Source organism: Pantherophis guttatus, chromosome 2 (genome assembly GCF_059756535.1).
Source record: "Pantherophis guttatus breed Tessera chromosome 2, ASM5975653v1, whole genome shotgun sequence".
In the NCBI taxonomy this organism is placed as follows: Eukaryota; Metazoa; Chordata; class Lepidosauria; order Squamata; family Colubridae; genus Pantherophis; species Pantherophis guttatus.
In genome coordinates this window covers 249,653,747-249,676,627 of record NC_142064.1, presented here as the reverse complement: position 1 = coordinate 249,676,627, position 22,881 = coordinate 249,653,747, and the positions used below count along the sequence as shown (strand labels likewise).

The following is a 22,881-nucleotide window of genomic DNA, read 5'->3' as shown; positions in this document are numbered from 1 at the left end:
GATGTCATCGCACAGGGCCCGATGTCATTGGCGGAGAGAGGAAGGGTTTGCCCCCATCCTTTGATGGCGATCTTGCGGTCGGCGAGGAGGGCGGGGGGAGGGGGGGAAAAGCGCTCAACTGCGGCGGACCCGGGAGTCGACTCGACTTGCGTGCGAAAGTGGGCGCTGCACTTCCGGGCCTCCCCCGTTGGCTCGCGCTGCTCTCCCGAGGGGGCGAGCCGGGAGAGGCAAGGTAGGTTTGGAGCCCCCGAGCGAGGCGTAGGGCGGTGGATTCAGGGAAAGCGCCTTTTCTTGGGGTTGTGTTCGGGGGCTGGGTTGGCCATTCGGTGGCACCGGGTGGCTCCTGTTTTTTCCTACCTGCAGAAATAGGGAGGGTCACCTCCGGCCGCCCCAGAACCGGGAGAGAGAAAAAAAATCTTCGCTGCATCCCTCCTTTGGATGTGCAGCTGCTATGCAGAGAGATCGGAGCAAGTGGAATCCCGTGTCATCCCGTTTACACGTTCCCTGGTTCTCTAGCGTGGGCCGATTCTGGATCCATGATGTGCCATCAAGTCGTGTTTTTTTTTTTTTTTTTTGACTCCAGCAACCACATAGGAGGATCTTCCAACGTTGAACCGACCCATGGCTATCCACTTTGCTGTTGGTCACCCTCTTCTTTTCTTTCCTTCCACCTCTCTCAATAGTACAGCCTTCTCCAGCGATCCAGATCCTCCTCACATAATGTCTCCGACGTAGGGATCATTTTGAGCCTGGTCATTGTGTGCCTCCAGTGAGAACTCTGGATTGATTTGTTCAATGATCCCTTAGATCACTGAAGTAAGTCCTGCTAAATTCATAATTGCCTTTCTAAGGAAGTGGCCATCAGATGACGTCCCTATTGTGCTGTGGTGGCTTGCGGCTATATTCTGAACAGTAGGGGACCAGCTTGTAACACATATTTTCCACAGCTTGGTGTCTTAGCTTGCCTATAACCTCCATCAAGTAAGGCCAACAGAATGACTATTGGTTATGTATAGGCTGAGGAATGGTGGGAGTTGTAGTCCAATGCTTGTGGAGGGTAGTCCAATGCTGGGAAGGTAGATTTGATGCCATCTACTGGAGATTAGGATACCCCATACCTACAGCAGCTTTAATATTTCTGGTATCTCTTGGTCATTCAGATTTTTGCAGTTTACTTCAAATTGTTAGAATTTAGTAATTCGTTAAAAGAATGAGATTCATCATCTATTCATGAATGACACTGGGAGACTGGGTTTTTTTTTTTAGATCAAGCAGCTTGATCTGGCTGTTACTGGCTGCATCCAGTATCTGTGACTTTTATATTTGTGATCAGTGTCTGCCTAAAATGTGTTTTGAGCTATCGAATTAGGTTTCTATATACCTTTGATGCTACAGGGAAGTGGCAGAAGTCCAAGGCCAAACCTCATTCGAAAGCGTAATGCATATTTATTAGATTTTGGATATTGTGTTTCCCCGAAAATAAGACCCTGCCTGTCTTATTTTTTTTTTTTTGAACCCTGAAATAAGCACTTGGCCTTATTGCCATGTGCTCAAAAGCCCGATTGGGCTTATTATCAGGGGATGTCTTATTTTGGGGAAAACAGGGTACTACCAGATTGAGTGAGTCTTTTCTTGATGCGACTTATTAATTTATGTATTTTTTTTTGACTCCAGCAACCACATAGGAGGATCTTCCAACGTTGAACCGACCCATGGCTATCCACTTTGCTGTTGGTCACCCTCTTCTTTTCTTTCCTTCCACCTCTCTCAATAGTACAGCCTTCTCCAGCGATCCTCCTCACATAATGTCTCCGACGTAGGGATCATTTTGAGCCTGGTCATTGTGTGCCTCCAGTGAGAACTCTGGATTGATTTGTTCAATGATCCCTTAGATCACTGAAGTAAGTCCTGCTAAATTCATAATTGCCTTTCTAAGGAAGTGGCCATCAGATGACGTCCCTATTGTGCTGTGGTGGCTTGCGGCTATATTCTGAACAGTAGGGGACCAGCTTGTAACACATATTTTCCACAGCTTGGTGTCTTAGCTTGCCTATAACCTCCATCAAGTAAGGCCAACAGAATGACTATTGGTTATGTATAGGCTGAGGAATGGTGGGAGTTGTAGTCCAATGCTTGTGGAGGGTAGTCCAATGCTGGGAAGGTAGATTTGATGCCATCTACTGGAGATTAGGATACCCCATACCTACAGCAGCTTTAATATTTCTGGTATCTCTTGGTCATTCAGATTTTTGCAGTTTACTTCAAATTGTTAGAATTTAGTAATTCGTTAAAAGAATGAGATTCATCATCTATTCATGAATGACACTGGGAGACTGGGTTTTTTTTTTTTAGATCAAGCAGCTTGATCTGGCTGTTACTGGCTGCATCCAGTATCTGTGACTTTTATATTTGTGATCAGTGTCTGCCTAAAATGTGTTTTGAGCTATCGAATTAGGTTTCTATATACCTTTGATGCTACAGGGAAGTGGCAGAAGTCCAAGGCCAAACCTCATTCGAAAGCGTAATGCATATTTATTAGATTTTGGATATTGTGTTTCCCCGAAAATAAGACCCTGCCTGTCTTTTTTTTTTTTTTTTTTGAACCCTGAAATAAGCACTTGGCCTTATTGCCATGTGCTCAAAAGCCCGATTGGGCTTATTATCAGGGGATGTCTTATTTTGGGGAAAACAGGGTACTACCAGATTGAGTGAGTCTTTTCTTGATGCGACTTATTAATTTATGTATAAATTGGATCCGTTATTTGTGGTTTATCAGTTTATATGACTTGTTAGTAGTTTACTGTATATTCATGAGCATGCTTAAATGGGCATTATATCACTGGGTAATTGGGATTAACACAGCTCCTATTTTTCAGATTCTTTTGCCACACAAAGCTTAGATTTCTCCATTCCCAAGCATGGGAATAGAGAGAGAAAAATGTTGGAGGTGCACAGAAACCATACACTTTGTCAGAGCAGCTACCTGACAGCTAAATGGCTCTTGGGAAGGAGATTACAGTTATCCACTTACTTTCCAAAAATGCCTTTAGTGTTCCAATATCTAAGGGGCTGCCACAAAGAAGAGGAGGACAACCTATTCTTCAAGGCACGTGCAGGCAGGACAAGAAGCAATGGATGAAAGTAATCAAGGAGAGAAGCAACCTAGAACTGAGGAGAAATTTCCTGACAGAACAATTCATCAGTGGAATGGTTGCCTTCAGAAGTTTTGGGTGATCCATCGCTTGGGGTTTTTAAGAAGAGATTGCACAGCCATTTGTCCAGAATGGTATAGGATCTCTTGTTTGAGTAGGAGATTGGACTAGAACAGGGGTGTCAAACTTGCATTGTCACAGTGGCATCATGTGATGTATCATGACTTTTTCCTCCTTTGCTAAACTGGGTGTGGGCGTAGCTAGTGCGTGATGCATCTGGCCCGCAGGCCATGAGTTTGACACCCCTGGACTAGAAGACCTTTAAGGTCCCTTCCAACTCTGTTATATAGGAAGGTTTTTCATTTAATAATGACTAATAGTGGCAACTAGAAAGCTTAATGTCCATTTACTACATAGAATAGTCTTCATTTCTGAGAAATGTAGCTCACATTTCAAAATCATACAGAATCCCTCTGAATGTAAATTATTAATAACACTAACACTAATTATTAATAACACTAACGCACTTCCTAAAGACATTTAGGGATGCTTGACTAGATGGGCTCAAGTATGTATTAACATTTTTTTTTAATGAGTTCCCAAGCAAGATTTTTTTCCTTACAATTTCAATAGGGTTGAATCAGGGGTAAAATTTGTTACTATCGGTTCTGTGGGCATGGCTTGGTGGGGGAGTAATGTGACTGGGTGGGTTTGGCCAATTTTTTTTTTTTTTTTACTTTTAAAAGCATTTTTTTAACAACCTCTTCAGCGAAGAGGTTGTAAAAAAATGCTTTCAAAAGGCTCTGACGATCCCAGCTGAGTTGCCTGATCAGCAGAGGCTTTTTTTCTTTTAAATGCCTCTGACGATCAAGCAACTCAGCTTGGACCGTCAGAGGCATTTAAAAGAAAAAAAGGGGTTTTTTCTTTTAAAAGCCTTTGATGATCCCAGCTGAGCCGTGTGATCATCAGAGGCTTTTTTTTTTACTTTTAAAAGCATTTTTTTGGCGGAAGAGGTTGTAGAAAAAATGCTTTTAAAAGTAAAAAAAAAGCCTCAGATGATTGTGCGGCTCAGCTGGGCATGGGGGGGGGCAGGGATTTTTGCTACTGGTTCTCCGAACCATCCGCCTCCATCGCTACCGGATCAGGCGATCCGGTCCGAACCAGGAACATTTCACCCCTGGCTTGAATGCCTGTTACTTTTTCCCATCTTCCTCCTTTCTTACTTAATATTGTGAGGTAGAGGAACAATTGAAATATTGGACTAAGACTAGAGAAACTGAGGCCGAAAGGTACTTTCAGGCATGGAGATTGAGTGGTTAACTTTGGATCTCTCCAATCTCTAAGCTACCTTGTGGAGTAATTTGGGGACAGTTGAATATATGTCTAGGTATGCGACCTTGAGTTCCTGGGGGGGAAAGGTGGGATATAAATGTAGCAAATAAATGAATTTTTTTAATCTTGTCCAGTTGTTTGCAATACATCACTTTATAGTATAAAATTTTTAAATCCTAAATTCTTGGGGTTAAGATTTGGATTGTCACCCTGCATATCAAGAAAACAGATGTGGACTTTATGCAGAATAATCTTTAACCCGTGTTGCCACATGTCCACTGCCTAGGAGTCTGTTGCTCCCATCAGTTTCTTTACTAAGAAACTGTATTATGTATTATTATTTACTTTATTATTTACTAAGACTGTATTGCTATTATTCTTCTCATCCTTCCTATTACCTATCTCCTCCCACTTATGATATAACCATGTCACTTGTATTTTTATGATTTATATTGTTTTATTTGTTTCCTAGTATGATTTGATTGCTTATTTAGTAACCTATGACTAAGTGTTGTATCTTATGATTCTTGATGAATGTATTTTTGTTTCTTTTATGTACACTGAGAGCACATGCACCAAAGACAAATTCCTTGTGTGTCCAGTCACACTTGGCCAATAAAGAATTCTATTCTATTCTATTCTCAAATACTCGTATTGGTCTCACCAACCTTCCTCTTTCTTCCAGTCTTGTTCCTGGCCTGAAAATGGCTTTTTCCAGGATGAAAATCCCATCTGTTCTGCTCTTCTTCCTCTTGCTATTCCACTGGATGCCAAACTCTGGTGGTTCCCAGCAAGATACCTGCCAGACCTGTCGGGATCTTGTCGACAATTTCATTAAGGTGGGAGGCTAGAAAGGATCTCCAAAATGGACTGGGTGTCTGTAATTTTGATTAATGCAAAGTGGACATCCCATTTAGCTGGGGTTGCTAGGCATTTATCTGCCCCCTACCCCCAGTCTCAGAAGAGGGTTGGTGGTGGTGGGGAGGGCAGTACTCTGGACCAAATGCTGTTGGGAGAGGTATGGAGATGTGTAGAGGATGAAGAGGGGCAGAAAGCAGCAATGGAGAGGGTCAGTTTGTATTGCATGGGGTTGAGGGCTGCTGTGCTGGGATGGGGCGAGATCAGCTCTGGCTTTGCTGTGAGGCTTGTCCTGCCTTCTCAGGGTCTGGAGCGGACACAGCGAGAGAACTTCGGGGGCGGGAACACCGCCTGGGAAGAAGAGAAGCTTGCCAAATACGCCAACAGGTGATTTGAAGGCTGGGCTGCAACAGGCCATTGGTGAGATGCTGATACTGTAGACCCCGGGCCATACCAGTATCCTTGTTGGGAAGTAGCAACCTCTTACTAGCACCCTGATCGCATAAAGTCCAACAAGATGAGCCTTGACACCCAAGACAAAGTCTCTTAAAAAAAAAAAAAAGGCTATGATAACTTGGATAATTGCTTGATTTTAAACATTATTGTGGAAATTCTGACAATACTCCAATTGCCAGAATCTTTATTGCAGTTGGAGGCCGACGGATAGTGTACATGTGGACTTCAGTTCCCAGAATTCCTCAGCCAGCATGGCTGACTGAGGAATTCTGGGAGTTGAAGTCCACGTGTCTTAAAATTGCCAAGATTGGGAAGTCTTGTCTTAGAGGGAAGGCAGTTCTAATGAGGAAAACCTGAACAGAAGTCATTGGGTCTAGTCCAGAGGTGGGCAACTGTGGCCCTTTTACAACCTGTGGACTTCAACTCCCAGAATTCCTGAGACAGCCAAGCTGAGTTGAAGTCCACAGGTTGTAAAAGGGCCACAGTTGCCCACCCCTGGTCTAGTCTATTAGCTGAGAAAGCTACATTTTGTCAGGGGGCCATAAAAAACGTTTTTGCAAATATTGATTGAGTTCCTCTCCTTTGTCATCAAGATACTTTCCTGTGTCTTTTACATTTATTAGTTTTTTTAAACTAATGTTTAAAAACTATAAAATGTTCATAGAACTTTCTTTTTTAGTGTTAATAACAATAACAAACGAGCAAAGAAATGAATGCATATCCATATGTTGGATATGTCCATATGCATATGTTCTTAAGCATGGACGGCAAGATGGGTGGCATATAAATTTAACAAATAGATGCAGGAACTCAATTCCAGCATTTTATTTATTTGCATCATTTGAGCTCTGACTCTGACCCACAATCTGGGTGAGGATATTCAATAATTCAATCTTTGAGCTATTACTTCGGTCTTCATCCTTATTGTACACCAGAGCAGTTCTTAATATTGAGTTTATAATAAGGCCGATGGTTATAAAACAAGCTTTCACTCTAGACGGAGTTTTCATTAGATGATAAAGTAAGGCAACTTTTAACGGCTCTGAGTCTTGGTAGCACTTGGCCTGTTTCATGTCTGTACAGGTAGTCCTCGACTTATGACCATAATTGAGCTCAAAATTTCTATTGCTAAGCGAGATAGTAGTTAAGTGAGTTTTGCCCCATTTTACAACCTTTCTTGCTTAAGTGAATCACTGCAGTTGTTAAATTAGTAAAACAGTTGTTAAGTGAATCTGGTTTTCTCATTGTCTTTGCTTGTCAGAAGTTTGCAAAAACTGATCATGTGACCCTGGGACACTGCAACCTTCATAGATATGAACCAGTTGCTAAGCATCTGAATTTTAATCATGTGACCATGGGAATGCTGCAGTGGTCATAAGTGTGAAAAAGTGTGAAAGTCTGAAAAACGGTCATCAATCACTTTTTTCAGTGCCATTGTAACTTCGAACGGTCCCTAAACGAATGGTAGTAAGTCAAGGATTATCTGCTGAGATGTATTTCTCTGCTTTAGGAGTTTTCCACTCCTTGTCCGCAGGGGGAAAAACTCATCTATATTTTAATTCTGAGTGCAGAATTGTGCCTTTTCAGATCCAGAATGCAGACAGTACAAGTCATGTATTTTCTCCTTGAGAGAGATGAGGATGAGTAGGAAAAAAGTAAAGCAAGTAATAATGTCAAGGAAATATGGAGTGATTAAATCCTTCATTTTAGATCAGAAATGGGGAATCTTTCCAAATATTATTGGACAACAGCACCCAACATTCCATATGATTTTGAATTCTGTCAGGGATTGTCACCTCAGTAGGCCGTTAAGGATTTACATTAGCTAATCATGAAATGTGTGGGTGGAATGAAAAAAATGAAAAATTACTTTTTCTCCCTTCCTTAAGGGATAGTTAAGTCTGTTATCTCATTAAAAATATTGGACCATTTGGGGATAGCTTAAAGAGTTATATAAAGAATGAGCAAGTTTTAAATTCAGCACATTCATGGGATGTTGTCCTCATTTAGCTCAAACGAAATGTCAGTGAACCTAAAAGTTATCTCTATGTAAATATATATATGGTTGTATAGTGATGAGATGAGGGACACGGTGACTCAGGGGCTAAGACGCTGTGCTTGTCGATCTTGTTGATTATCTTCAAATTTATACCCTCCAGTATTTACTAGAATTCCCAGATAGGAAGAGCATATGAACTGAGGTAGCTGGTTGGGAATTATGGGAGCTGTCATTCTAACACTTTTGGAAACATGGTATCGAGCTGTATTAATAGATTCGATTGTACCGATGCAGGTTGATTTCATTTCAGACTTAAATTGAAAAACGAGCATACAGCTGGGATGTAATTTTTCTCTTTGATGTCATCATTAATTAGCTGGGCTGTTTTCTATATAGATACACAATCAAATCTGGAATTCTTCATGTGCCCTCTTTTCTACTGTGACATTCCCCATGCCTCCTCTATGGATAGACCAAGTTTGTTATCTTTTTCTCCATTTTAATTACCCGTTGTGTGAGTTTTGGTGAACTTGAAAGCTTACATTTAAAAAGAAACAACTAATAAAGATACATTACATCCTTTTATCCTTTTTTTTTTCTTCATACAGTAGGTCTGCAGTGAGAAGCTGATTGCTGCAACAGTTAATTGGTTAAGGAAATGGTCGCCAGTGTGACAAACACCTTTCATGTTTGTTCCATGGTTTCACAGCTGTTGTTCACTGTTCTCCCCAGAGTCACTTGCCTATCATTTTGCCAGCTCCTAACTTGACTCTGGAGAGGAAGGAAAGCATTAGGGACTGGCTGCTTGCCGAAAGAATATCTGGATGAAATTTTGAGAAAGAATATGAAGTTTATTTAAGGTTCCTGTGTGAAAGGTCAAGAGAGAGATTTCTGAATGGTTAGTTGGACAAAAGATACCTTAGAGCAGTGTTATTCAAAATTGGCAGCTTGAAGATGGATGGACTTCCAACTCCCAGAATTCCCTAGTCAGCTTTCCTGACTGGGGAATTCTTGGATTTAAAGTCCACCTATCTTCTGGCTGCCAAAGTTGAATAACACTGGCTTAGAGAGATAACAGAGGGCTATTTTGATCAAGCAGGCAGGGCAGACTTTCTAGGACAGAACTCTGCCTCGACTTCTCCAACTCCCTCAATTCTCATGCTGTCTCTTTCTCCCCCTCCCAGTGAAACACGTCTGTTGGAAGTATTGGAAAGTGTGTGTTCTACGTCAGATTTTGCCTGCCACCAGCTGCTGGAGCAAAGCGAAGACCACGTAGAGCATTGGTGGTTCCATGAGTGAGTTAAAAACAAGAAGACTAGGGCATCACAGGATGCTTTAACTTACTTGGTGTGGAACAAGCCCAATCTGGGGCCCTATTTACTACAGATCATACCAGTATTCCCTATGTTAGCAGGAGGAAAACTCAAGCTATGGAGTTGAACCGAGGAACTTCAATGAACTGTATCATTCAGTAGGCAAAGTTACCGTATTTTTCAGAGTATAAGACGCACTTCCTCCCCCCTAAAAGGGGGTGAAAATTTGGATGTGTTTTATACACCGAATGTAGCCCCACCCACCCACTGGCCCCCACCCTTTGGCCTCTGCCTCCCAGCAATTTACCTCTTTGCAGCAAGCAGCAAGAAGAAACATCCCGTTTTAGCTTCAGCACAACCTAATTAGCACAAGTTGATTGTCGGGTGGATCGGCTTCCTGACTCTAAGCTGTTTCAGGCTGCAGGGATTGCCATTGCCTATTGCTGCGTGGGCCTCTGCTGCTTGCTGCAAGGAGATAAATTGCTGGGAGCAGATTTTTTTTTTCTTGTGCTAATCAAGCTATGCTGAAAACGAAAAGGAAAGTAAAGCAGGCTGTTTGCTGTTTGCTGCAACGAGGCAAAATAGCTGGGAGGCAGAGGCAGATTTCTTTTTCTTGTTTTCCTCATCAAAAAAGTTAGGTGCGTCTTATAGTCCGGAGCGTCTTATACTCTGAAAAATATGGTAAATTTAAAAAAAAAAACAGTCAGAGAAAAAATACCTGCTTTACCTGCTCAATTCCCTAGTTCAATTCCCAGGTAAACTGAGAAACCGCAAATACCAGCACTAGTCAGTGCATAGACAGTCTTGTGTTATGTGGACCAATGATCTCACTTTGTATCTGTGTCCCTCTCCGGCCCAAATACTCTATGGCTGTTTCATTCTTGGGAGTTGTGCAGAGCTTGTATCATTGATAAATTGCAGCATGGTGGAATGAGGAGCAGCAATAACCAGAAGATATGTTTTTTTTTCCCCTTAGGCAGCAGCCGCACCCAGACCTTTTCCAGTGGTTGTGCATGGATACCCTGAAGTTATGCTGTCCATCTGGCACCTATGGCCCTGATTGCCAGAGTGAGTATTTCTAAGGCCTATGGGGTTTCCTGGAGGGGATGTTCCAACAGTCTTTGTGCATCTCATATGTGGATCCTCCAGAACTTGGCTGGAGCAAAGAATCCAGTTATTCTTCCTGATTTAATTGCTTAGGAGCATATATTTTCAAAGGCCTTCCGCTGATTCTATAGCTTGGCAGCATTTCTCTTGGCTACCTGGCTGGAGATGAGGCGAGTTCCAACATTTCTAGAAGGCAGCAGATGGGGGAAAGGATCATGGAAGTCTAATAAACATCTGAGATGGCTTGTTTTTTTTAATACAGATAGTCCTCATTTAGCAACCGCAACTGAGCAGCACATCTGACATTAAGTGAAGCGGTTGCTAAAGTGGAAAATCACATGGCTGCAACTGCTTTCTTTTTCCCCATTCTTCCACTGTTTGGCTTATCATATTTTTCGGAGTATAAGACGCACCAGAGTATAAGATGCAGCTTAGTTTTTGGGGAGGAAAATGGGGGGGGGGGGGAATCTGCCTATCAGGTATTCATCTGGCTAGCGTCCTTAGTCTGGTCAGCTTTAGCACATTAGTTTGCTGGTTTTTTATCCCCTGCTTGGGGATAAAAAACAGCTTCTAAGGCACAGCTGAGAGGAAGCAGCAATGAGAAAAGCAGGCAAAGCACAGGGAGATCGATTCACTCAGCTAGCATCTAGTTAGGGCTGAAAAAAAGCTTCTAAAGAACAGCTGAGAGTCAGAGCAAAGCAAAGCATGGAGATTGCTTCACTCACTAGTGCCTCATTAAAGCACAGCAGCACTCGGTAGCGCCTTGTTGAAGCATAGCGGAGAGTCGAGGGAGCAGGCAAAGCTGGGAAGATGGCTTCACTCGCTAGCACCTCGTTAGGGCTGAAAAAAAGCTTTGAAAAAGCTACATTCGGAGTATAAGACGCACCCAAATTTTCAGTCTCTTTTAGGGAGGAAAAAGGTGCGTCTTATACTCCGAAAAATACAGTAATTATCCCTGCACTAAAGAAGGGAATTAATATTTGCATTTACATTAATTGGATAGGATGGGATTACAAGAGAATAAGCAGCCACAACAATGAGGAATACACATTGAAAGCGATACAGATGGCAGTCATGAATGTGCTTCCATAGACAGCCTGGGTATTCCTCATTGGGTGCCTGCTTACTCTCTTGCAATCCCTTTCTTTCCAAGACTGAAGTGTTTAAAAGTAAAGAAAATCCTTAAGATTGCAAAACGTAGGTATCTGAAATGGGAAGAAGAGACGAAGTGAGTTAAGAAATCTGAGCACTGCAGGGTAGAGCCAAGTGGCATGTTGGTTTCCACATCTGATGTCCATCTCTCTGCAGCCTGCCCTGGAGGTACCGAGAAGCCTTGCAGCGGATACGGGCAATGTGATGGTGAAGGCACACGTGGGGGCACTGGTCTTTGCATGTGTCACACTGGCTACGGTGGTCCCTTTTGTTCAGAGTGTGGAGATGGCTACTATGAAGCTGCTCGCAATGACAGCCACCTGGTATGTGCGGGTATGTAGAGTGTTTTTGCTGGGCTGGGGAAGGTCGGGGAATTGTCCTTCTGTAATCTCTTGCTATGAGCTGAAGGAAGAAATATCCTTCTGGGTTCAGCTCCAAGTGGGGAAAAAGACACTGGAAACATGGAGACTGCTTGGAAAGATGGTTTAATGGTGGACAGGATCACATGGTTTGAGTTCCTGAACAGGAAAAAGGGACGAGATATAGCGAATCCCCGGGTTTTATGCTTTCTCTGGCTTTGAACTTCCTGGGGCCCAGAAAGAGTATCCTGATTGGTTGTCAGACTCCCAGGCGGTGGGGGTCTTAGCTAGCCTTGCTGGCTGATGTAATCTTCCCAGGTGCCATGTGGTGAGTTTCTGTCCTAGATGGGTCCCATTGTGTTAGTTTCAATTGCTATTGTGTTGCAGATGATGGTCCATTGACAAAGATTGAGTTTCTGCTTCTGGCCCATTAACAAAGGTGTGGAGGGGGGGAGGCAGGAAGCTGCTTTGTCTTTAAAATATGTTTCTCCATTTCTCATCCAGGGAAATATAATATTCTGCCTTTTTAATATTTCCTAAAATATTTCATTCTTCCAGGAAAGGGGTGGGTGCTAACTTCCTACAGAGCCAATTGGGAGTTAGTGGAGAAGGCATCAGACTAGAAACCAGGAGATGGTGAATTCTAGTCCTGCCTTAGGCACAAAGCCAGCTGGGTATCCTTGGTCTAGTCATTTTTCTGAGCCCTAGGAAGGAAGCAACGGCAAATCACTTCTGAAATCTGGCCAAGAAAAGTTAAGGCTGTAGTCCTGGCAGTTGCCAGGAATCAATAAAGCCTCTTGTAGGCTAATACTACTGTAGATGGTGGTTTTCTGTAGACCAGCGGCCCCCAGCCTTTTAGGCACTCTGTTATTCTGTATTCCAATACTATATTTACAGTTACGTTTATAGCACCGTAACAGCATTTATGTGTGAAAAGAGTATGCCCCACACACATACTTCGTATTATCTGTCAATAACAGGAGTGTCAAACTCGATTTCATTGAGGGCTGCATCAGGGTTGTGTTTGACCTCGGGGGCACCTGTGGTGGCCCGAGTGCCAGCGAAAACGGGCTCCCGAGCTCCGTTTTTTGGTTGCCACGGCCTCCTGCAACCCTCTGCCAATGAAAACTCCCAAGCTCCATTTTCACTGCCAGAGGGTTGCAGGAGGCCGTGGCAACTGAAAACGGAGCTCGGGAGCCCGTTTTCGCTGGCAGAAGCACTGCGGGCTGGTCCTTCGCTGTTTCCAGGGCGGCCCCACGGGCCAGATCTAAGTACCACCACCCCCGGGCCAGATCCGGCCCCTGGGCCTTGAGTTTGACACCCCTCCTCTATAAATAAAGCTCAACACAACAGATTTGCAGTCTACCCATCTGAAAGCAAAGTTAAAAAAAAAATAACTTTAATTTATGTGGCAGGTTGGCCGGAAGGCATACAACTGGGGACAGTTGTATTGTATTCGGCCCTGTATTGCTTTTTCTTCTCAAACTTCCACCTCACCTCACTTCTAAACTGTTCCTTTTCACCCAATTCTCTCGCCCACCCAGAGTGCTACCGGGCCTGTGGGCGCTGTTCAGGCCCCGAGGATACCAGCTGTCTGCGCTGCAAGAGAGGCTGGATGCTGCACAACCAACGATGCATTGGTGAGCCTGTGGCCCTGATATTGTCTGGAGTTGGCTTGGTGATGTTTGAAAAGGCAGAATTCCTTCAAAGACCTGATTCTTTTGGACAGGGTACAGGTAGTCCTTGATTTATGACCAGTGATGTCATAAGAGACTGTTCAAAATTACAACACACCCTCTAAAAGGTGTTTACAAGCCAGTTCCTCCACCCGCAGACACATGACTGAATTTTGGGCACTTGGCAACTGGCCGGCATTGATGGCTGTTTGCAGTGTTCGGCAGTCCTGTGACCACGATTTATGACATTTTTGCTGAAAATGTTCCATAGGGAACAAAAGGTTCACTTAACAAAAGTCCCATTTGCTTAATGAGTGCTGCAAAAAAAAAAAAAAATGGTCACAAAATTGAATCGGTCACTTGATGAGTGTCATGACTTACGAGAATAATTGGCAGGCTCCGTTAAGATCCGAAGTCAAGGGCTACCTATAATGCATTCAGTAAATAATCATGAAGATAGGTAGTCCACAACCTGGGACCACAATTGAGCCCAACATTTGTTATTAAGCCAAGACAGTTGTCAAATGAGTTTTGTTCCATTTTATGACCTTTCTTGCCACAGTTATTAAGTGAATCACTGCAGTGTGTCAGCCCTAGAGCCAGTTTTCCTTGGCGTCTTCAGGGCTGCCACAGCGGTGGCTGGACGAGCTGTGGGAACACGAGGGGGGAGGTAGAAATAACAAGGGTTTTGTAACCATAATAAAATTCTTTCCCCTGGGAACCAAGGACGTCTCGCCAGGTGCTGGGGAGGCGTGGATGGAGACCAACTGGAGTTGGGACAGTGACCAGATTGGACCATGTGACGGACATGTGGATTGGGGGGGGAAAGAACTTTGACTTTAATTTGGGTGGGGGAAACGCGGGGCTTTGTTCCTACCTAGGCTTCCTGAGTCAGTAAAACACACGAGTAATCCCAAAAACCTCTTTTATTGCAACAGCTGTGAATTCTGTTCATTCACAGACGAGTCCCAAATAGTTGCAAAGAGTCCTTTGGGATAAGGCTGATAATCACCCACCTTTATCTCCCTTGACCTAATTGGCAAAGCCACACGGAATCCAGAATCAAACAGAGCTTCAGACTTTAAACTGAACAGAATTAACGATGTTGCTTCCTGCAAAGACCCACGTGCCTTTGCTCCTCTTTTAAGTCTTATGGGAGGGGCCAATCATCTCCAAGCCCTACTCCCAAGTCGTCCCTTTTGTTTTAACTGTTCATGCCTTCTGGCAGCTCTGCGCATGCGCGCACTGGGAATAGGCTCCCCCTCTTCCTCTGCCTTGCTGAAGTCCGATTCTGGAGGCAGCACGTACCTCCCAGATGGCCCTTTCTCTGCCTCTGATGCAGAGCCCTCGTCCGAGCCTTCCCCAGACTCCAGGACTGGCCCACGTTCTTCCCCAACCTCCTCACTGTCCGACTCTGCTGCCAGCTCTGCAGGCCGCCGGCGGACTAGAACAAGCTTTCAGAATCAGGTTTTCCCCAGATGTGCCAATATGACACCCCTAATAAATTTATACTTTGAGGAATATGCCTGCCTTGGAGTTTTGATTCTGTTGGGGGTGTTACTTGGAACCCTGACACAATTGTTAAATGAATCTGGCTTTCCCATTGACTTTGCTTGTCAGAAGGTCGCAAAAGGGAATCACATGACCCTGGGAATTTGCAACTATCATAAATATGAACCAAGCATCTGAAGTTTGATCACATGACCATGGGGATGCTGCTACGGTTATAAGTACGAAAAATTATCTTAAGTCACTTCTTTCAGTGCCATTGTGACTTTGAACATTCACTAAACGAATGGTTGTAAGTTGAGGGTTACCTGTATCCCAGGGGTGAAATCTAAAATTTTTTGCTACTGGTTCTGTGGGTGTGGCTTAATTAGTAGGTGGAGCTTGGTGGTAAGGTGACTGGGTGGGCGTGGCCAAGTTAATGTCACTTCTTTGCCCTTTTTTAACCTACAAAACACAACACAACGCAACTGGCTCACCCACAATGTAAAAGCAGTTGTGCTAGACCCAAAATGGCCCCTGCAACAAGCAGGAACCTCACACAGCCACAAAAAGCCCAAAAACCCAACTTTCACACTTTACACACACAAAATTCCACATACAGCTTTGTGAGATTTTGTGTGTTTGTGTAGTTAGAGTGAAACACTACAGAAACACACTAAATCTCAGAAAGCTGCACAAATATTATTTTATTTTATTTTTATTTTTATTTTTATATAAAAGCAGCTAAATTTAAAACTTCCTAAACTTTAAATGGCTAGGTCTTAAAAAAGAACAACTAAAAAAAACCCCAATTAACTATTTTTTTTAAAACTCCCAAAGGGGAAAAAAACTTACCCAATAGAACAGGGGTCTCCAACCTTGGCAACTTTAAGACTTGTGGACTTCAACTCCCAGAATTCCTCAGCCAGCTTTGCTGGGAGTTGAAGTCCACAAGTCTTAAAGTTGCCAAGGTTGGAGACCCCTGCAGTAGAAGGTACAAGGCAGGCAGATAGAGCTGCTCACCGATGAGCTTGATTGCAGGCAGAGAGATTCAGTTGCTTGCTGATGCAATGGATGGCAGGTATTACAGCAAGCGAAGTAAGGCAGGCGTTGAGACCAGCAGCTAAGGTAAGCAAGCTGGAGGCTGGGGGGGGGGAGGGATTTTTGCTAGTGGTTAGCAGGCAACTCAGCTGGGATCGTCAGAGCTTGGATCATCAGAGCCATTTAAAAGAAAAAAAAAGGCTCTGATGATTACACGTCTCAGCTGGGCATGGGGGGGCGGGGGCAGGGATTTTTGCTACCGGTTCTCCGAACTGCCCACCGCCATCGCTACCTACTCACCCGAGCCAGTCTGAACCAGGAGCATTTCACCCCTGCTGTATCCTGTTTTTAACTGTTTCAGTTGTATATTGGGATGTTATAAGCCACCTAGAGTCTTTTAGAATGGGTGGCCATAATAAATGTAATAAATAATAGCAATAGCAACAGCCGCAACACAGAAGCTCAATCTAAGGATGAACTAACATTCCCTCATGAGAATTGAGAGAGGGGAGGAAAGAGGGAGACAAAATATTCGGCTGCCCCTACAGTATCTTGATCTCTCCATCTCTCTTACAGACATAGATGAATGTGGCACTGATATGGCACACTGTCGCAACAATCAGTTTTGTGTCAATACAGAAGGCTCCTACGAATGCCGAGGTAAGAGATTAAAGCTTCCAAAATGAACCATCTGTTGCTTTGCACCCCTGTGGGTCCCGCTTGGAACCCACAGGTTCCAAGAAGCAGACCTGCTTCTGCTGGGGAAACAGGTCTTCAGCAGATGTGGGAAGTCATGCTATGAGCATATCAACCCTCGTTTCTCTTGCTTTGGGGCATGAATCCCACTATAGATCCCGCTGCTGAAGTTCTTCAGGGAAGCAAAAATGGCATAGTCTTATCAGCTGAGAACATTATTTTTTTTCCATCTCCCTTAGATAGACATTCTTATATATTTAGGCAGGAGGGTAGGTTTACTCCTATGAGAGCCCCCTATGTTTCAATCGTAAGCAGGAAGCAGCAGATGGTTTGATGCTTCATGCTAGGCTTACAGCGTTTATTTGTATGTGTGTATGTGTGCTTTTTTTTTTTTTTTAATTTGATTTATATGCCGCCCTTCTCCGGAGACTCAGGGCGGCTTACAATGCGTTAAGCAATAGCCTTCATACTTTTGTATATTTTTACAAAGTCAGCTTATTGCCCCCACAAACTGGGTCCTCAATTTACCTAGCTTAGAAAGGATGGAAGGCTGAGTCAACCTTGAGCCTGGCAAGATTCGAACCTGCAGTAATTGCAGGCAGCTGTGTTAATAACAGGGTGCTTTAGACCACTGTACTACCAAGGCTCTTTCTGACTGCTGGCAATTTCTTGGACCAATCCCTGCGGTTTTCTTGGCAAGGTTTTTTGGAAGGGATTTGCCCTTGCTTCTTTCTCCTTCCTAGGGCTGGGAGAGAAGGACTGGCCCGAGATCACCCAGCTGGCTTTGCCCCAAGGAAGGGGTAGAATTCACAATCTCCTGGTATCTAACCTGATACCTTAACTGCTACACCAAACTAGCTATGGTTTATACACAAATAATGTTCTAATATTTTTCCCTTACCTTTTCATTCAGCCAGCTACCCAGGGGCTGACTTATCCCTAGGGCCGTGATGGCAAATCTATGGCACGCATGCCACAGGTGGCACACGGAACCATATCGGTGGGCACGTGAGCTCAGCTCCGGCGTGCATGCACGCTCTGGCCAGCTAATTTTCGGGCCTTCTGGGCCCACTAGAAATAGGGAAACAGGCTGTTTCCTGCCTCCAGAGGGTGTGGGGGAGGGAGGCCCATTTTTCGCTCTCCCTAGGCTCCAGAGCCTCTCTAGGAGCCTGGGGAGGGCGAAAGCGGCCTTCCCCAACCCCCAGGAGGCCCTCCGGAACAGCCTGTTTGCCAACTTCTGGTGGGACCGGAAGTCCCGTTTTTTGCTTTCCTCAGGCTCCAGAGCCTCTCTAGGAGCCTGAGGAGGGCGAAAACGGCCTTCCCCATCCCTCCCGGAGGCCCTCCGAAGGCTGGAAACGGCCCCTTTGCCAACTTCTGGGCCTACCATGCCATCGCGTGCCAAAAGCGTGGGAAGCGTGGGGGGGGGGTCATGCGCGCATGCACAAGGGGCGTGGTGTATATAATTATGGGTGTGGGCACGCTCGTGCGTGACCCCCCCGCAACCCCCCCTGCTTTTGGCACATGATGGCAAAAAGGTTAGCCATCACTGCCCTAGGGGGTCAATGCCTATGCCCATCTCTTCATTTCACCCTCTACTTTCTCTTTAGACTGTGCCAAGGCTTGTATTGGCTGCATGGGTGCTGGGCCTTCTCGCTGCAAGAAATGCAACAAGGGCTACCAGCGAGATGGTGTCAAATGCCTTGGTAAGTTCAACCGTCACCTATGCGAGTGTTCCTATGTGGAGTCCTTGGCGCTCTCTTGAGTTTGCTTGCTTTCATGCAAATGTTTCCTGAGCAGTAGCAATAGCACTTAGACTTATATACCGCTTCATGGTACTTTACAGCAGGGTTTCCCCAATGTTTCAGGCTTTGCGGACCAGCAGTGGGGGTGGGAGAGGGATGGTTCTGCACGAGTGGTGGGCAAGCGCATGCATGCGCAGCTCCATTTGCACAAGCGGCAGGCACAAATGGAGCATGTTCACACAATTGGAACATGCATGCACAGGCTTGCCCACTGCTCCTGCAAGTGGGGATGCACACGCACGCACGTGTTCACCCGCCATTTCCATGGCCTGGTTCCGAATAGCTCAAGGCCTGGTAGTGGGCCCAGAGGTTGGAGACCCCTGCTTTACGGCCCTCTCCAAGCAGGTTACAGAGCCAGCCTATGTCCCCCAACAATCTGAATCCTCATTTTACCAAGCTCGGAAGGATGGAAGGCTGAGACCACCTTGAGCCGGTGAGGATCGAATTCCTGGCAGTGGGCAGAGTCAATCTACAATACAGCATTTTTAACCATTGTGCCACCACGGCTCCTGCCCAGTTTCATTACCCAAACTAGGTAACATCATCAGTGCTGGGGGGGGGAGGGGGTGTTTGCTCTCAATTTATATTCTAGTGGCTTGCCCTGTCAGTGTTGGTGGGGGTGGTTTTAGAGTTTCTTTTGTTGGGCTGTTTACTGTTGCCTTGGCTGGCAGTTCCTTGGCTGGAAGTTCCTATTCCTGCATAACTGGGAGGCAGCCAATCTTCTGGGCAGCCTAGAAGAGTTCTCTAACGCTACAGTGCTTTCGTCCTGCCAGTAAGCCTGTTAAAGTAGCAGGGACTCCTTCAATTTTAACTTGGGGAGCTGCTGAATTATTGCAATCTGTTTTCCTTGGATGTTGCTGGGGTGGTTGGCTCTATCTCCGAAAAGACTCTAAATTGGCCCCCAACCAGTGATGGGATTCAAGCAATTTAACAACCGGTTCTCTGCCCTAATGATTTCTTCCAACAACCAGTTTGCCAACTTCCTGTCCTCTACCATCCTCTGGAGTCCATTTAAGCTCATGCCGACTGCTTCAGTGACTCCATCCAGCCACATCATTCTCTGCCGTCCCGTTCTTCTTTTGTCCTCAATCTTTCCCAGTATTAGGCTCTTCTCTAGTGAGTCCTTCTTTCTCATTAGGTGGCCAAAGTATTTGAGTTTCATCTTCAGGATCTGGCCTTCTAAAGAGCAGTCAGGGTTGATCTCCTCTAGGACTAACGGGTTTGATTGCCTTGCAATCCAAGGGACTCGCAGGAGTCTTCTCCAGCACCATAGTTCAAAGGTCTCAGTTCTTTGGCACTCAGCTTTTCAAATACATAGAGTTAAATAAAGAGGTGGCTCATAGTTGGCTATCTGTTAAGGATAGTCCTTGACTTACAACAGTTTGTTTAGTGACCATTCAAAGTTACAATGGCACTGAAAAAAGTGACTTATGCCCACTATCCACACTTACAACGGTTGCAGCATTCTCATGGTCATGTGATCGAAATTTGGCTGCAGGGCAACTGATTCATATTTATGACAGTTGCAGTCATGTGATCACCTTTTACGACTTTCTGTCAAGCAAAGCCAATGGGGAAGCCAGGTTCACTTAACAACCTTGTTACTAACTGAACAACTGCAACCATCCACTTAACAACTGTGTTAAGGAAGTTTCTAAAATGGGGCCAAGTTCACTTAACAAATGTCTCACTTAGCAGCAGAAATGTTGGGCTCAAGTGTGATCATAAGTCCAGGACTACCCGTAAATTGTCATGGCTTTTCAGCCCTCAGAAACACTGCATCTTTTCTCCAATAGTAAATTCAAAATGCAACAAACTAATGGAAGGAGAGGCTTGAGAGCCAAGTGCGTGTAAGATGTAGCCTAATGCATATAAAATATGCAAACATTATCTGGATTGATTTGCTGGGCGACGGACTTTTTCCCTCGTTTGGAGCAAAGCCCGAATTTAGATTTGTCCTTGAGGCTTGAAATCTGCTGAATCAAGGTCTGGAAAAGTAAGGATTTACTGGCTTAGATATGGTGGGTGAGGCGCAGCAGTTGAGCAGATGACACAGCAGAGAGCTGGGAAAGCGTGGCTGTTGCATTTGGGGATGAAAATGGGAGATACGAAATGGACGAGTTTTTAGCCAATGTTGTTTATGTTTCTTTGAACTTAACGCTCCCCTTCCTCGACAGATGTGAACGAATGTGCGGGTGTAATGGAGGAGCCGGTGTGTACGGAAGCCAACGAGGTTTGTGAGAACACAGAGGGTAGCTATCGCTGTGTTTGCGCTGAGGGACATCTACGCAAAGAGGGGATCTGTGTGGAAGACAAGCCCCCAGGTAAAAGTCAGCAGGTGCATTTTATATCCCGCCTTTATTATTTTTTACAAATAAGGTGACATATATATATATATATATAAAATACTCCTTCTTCCTGCTGTTTTCCCCACAACAAGCCAGTGAGGCAGGTTGGGCTGAGAGAGAGGGACTGGCACAAAGTCACCCAGCTGGCTTTCATGCCTAAAGCGGGACTAGAACTCACAGTCTCCTGGAGATTGGCACAAAGTCACTCAGCTGGCTTTCATGCCTAAGGCGGGACTAGAACTCACAGTCTCCTGGGGATTGGCACAAAGTCACCCAGCTGGCTTTCATGCCTAAGGCGGGACTAGAACTCACAGTCTTCCGGTTTCTAGCCAGGTGCCTTAACCACCAGACCAGTCCGACATCCTTGACAGCTCACAGGTTCTTTCTATGGGGTAGCCATAATTCTGTCTAGGATCAGCTTTGGGATCCACCTTCTTTGTTATTCTCTGGCTCCCTTCATTCTGCAGACGTTTCCTCACAAACCGGCTCTTTTAGGAATAGTTAAGAGTCTATAATTGAGTTAAACACAATCATCCCAATCGGAGTGATATTCCAAATCAGACACAAATTTCGATTTGTTTTGGAGTAAATGAATTGCAAAATCATTGTTTTCTTTACTGTTTAAATATATTTGTGAATCAAGCCAAGACCCAGTTTTTACACACCGGGCAGGGGAAGGGTGAACCTAGAGCACAATTTCTCAACCTTGGCAAGTTTCAGATGTGTGGACTTCAACTCCCAGAATTCCCTAGACAGCCTTGGCGAGGTTGAGAAACACTGACCTCTTAGACCAGGGATTCCCAAACTTGGCAGCTTTTAAGACTTGTGGACTTCAACTTCCAGAATGCTGGCTGGAGAATTCTGGGAGTTGAAGTCCACAAGTCTTAAAGCTGCCAAGTTTGAAGACCTCTGTCCTAGACAGTCAAACTGCTCCAGAGGTTAAAAACTGACTGCCCTTTGCCATTGCCGATGGCCTCTTTGTTGTCTTGCAGATGCTCCTGAGAAAGGATTCTTTGACGACATTACAGATGACGAAGTGGTTGTGCTGCAGCAGATGTTCTTCGGGGCTATCATCTGCGCGCTGGCCACCTTGGCTGCCAAAGGAGACATGGTCTTCACTGCCATTTTCATAGGCGCGGTGGCTGCGATGGCCGGCTACTGGATGTCAGAGCGTAGTGACCGCGTTCTCGATGGCTTCATGAAAGGGAGATAGGACTTAGGCAGGGATCACTCCCTTCTGCTTCCTGCCTCGGAGAGCCAGCTCGGGGGTGGGGGTCAGGAATACCTCGACCCCTACCCCTTTCCCCTTACCTTAGCAGGTTTGAAACCTAGAGGTGGAAAACACAACCTGCATCCCCATCTGGGCTAAAGGAAGCCTTGACTTTCTGAAGATATGCTGGAGGGACAAATAGGAGCCAGGAAATCGTATGTGCTCTGCAGGCCTAATTCACTGAGCGGTCCTGACAGGTATTAGAAGGGACTGAATTACACCTCAGGAAGTTTAAGGTTCAGATGAAACCACCCCTATTATTGTCCAGCTCACCCGCTCTCCATGCATGTTGGATGATCCTGGAAGAGTTCATCCCAATAAGCTATGATCTCTCCCACTTGGGGCTTCCAAAGGTAACTGGAAAAAAAGCTGCGCTCTTTGGGCCTGTGCTGATATGGGGTGGTTCCCTGCTGGCTCGTTGGGAATTTGTCCTTTGGCCAAGAGTTGGCCTACACATCGCATTGAAGGAAGTGAGAAATGGTGGCAATACATTTTTAGAGGGTTCTGCTTCGGGTAGGATTCAGTGTTTGGGTTGATCCCTGACCTCAAAATCACCCTTGTATTGAATCAATCAGTATCATAAGAGAGAGAGCATAATATAAATTTAATAAATAATAAATAAATAATTTAATAAATAATAATATATGCATTTATTTGTGTGGTCAGAAGTGGTACTTTTCAAAAACAATTCTCATCTATATAACGTATACGGACTTGCTCTTACGCTGCTGGGGGCAGCTCGGAAGGCAAAGGAAATTAAAAGAGGCCTGCATGTCCACTTTTTTTGCTTTGCAATTCTGTATCTCAGGAAAAATAAATGTGTCTAAATCCA

At 44.8% G+C, this 22,881-nt stretch overlaps 1 protein-coding gene across 3 annotated transcripts; it reads left to right on the top strand.

The window, feature by feature from the left end:
• Positions 1-22,881, top strand: CRELD1 (CRELD disulfide isomerase 1). 3 transcript variants are annotated; one of them, XM_087888018.1, is made up of 13 exons: positions 1-232; positions 689-816; positions 1,675-1,901; positions 5,170-5,323; positions 5,647-5,729; positions 8,982-9,092; positions 10,087-10,178; positions 11,526-11,702; positions 13,273-13,368; positions 16,510-16,593; positions 18,237-18,332; positions 20,609-20,755; positions 21,772-22,881. In XM_087888018.1, the coding sequence occupies exons 4-13, from the start codon at positions 5,189-5,191 to the stop codon at positions 21,990-21,992; spliced, it is 1,242 nt and encodes a 413-aa protein (XP_087744144.1). In that variant the 5' UTR covers positions 1-232; positions 689-816; positions 1,675-1,901; positions 5,170-5,188; the 3' UTR covers positions 21,993-22,881. The 3 variants fall into 3 exon arrangements, with proteins under 3 accessions (XP_087744144.1, XP_087744143.1, XP_087744142.1); XM_087888017.1 differs by having other exon boundaries at positions 684-816; positions 1,775-1,901; XM_087888016.1 differs by having other exon boundaries at positions 684-816.

Excerpts from the sequence above, each read along its gene's own strand:
- CRELD1 (XM_087888018.1), top strand. The coding sequence starts at position 5,189 with ATGGCTTTTTCCAGGATGAAAATCCCATCTGTTCTGCTCTTCTTCCTC. Across the intron at positions 5,730-8,981 it reads CTTGCCAAATACGCCAACAG|TGAAACACGTCTGTTGGAAG; the intron begins GTGATTTGAAGG and ends TCCCCCTCCCAG. Across the intron at positions 13,369-16,509 it reads GCACAACCAACGATGCATTG|ACATAGATGAATGTGGCACT; the intron begins GTGAGCCTGTGG and ends TCTCTCTTACAG.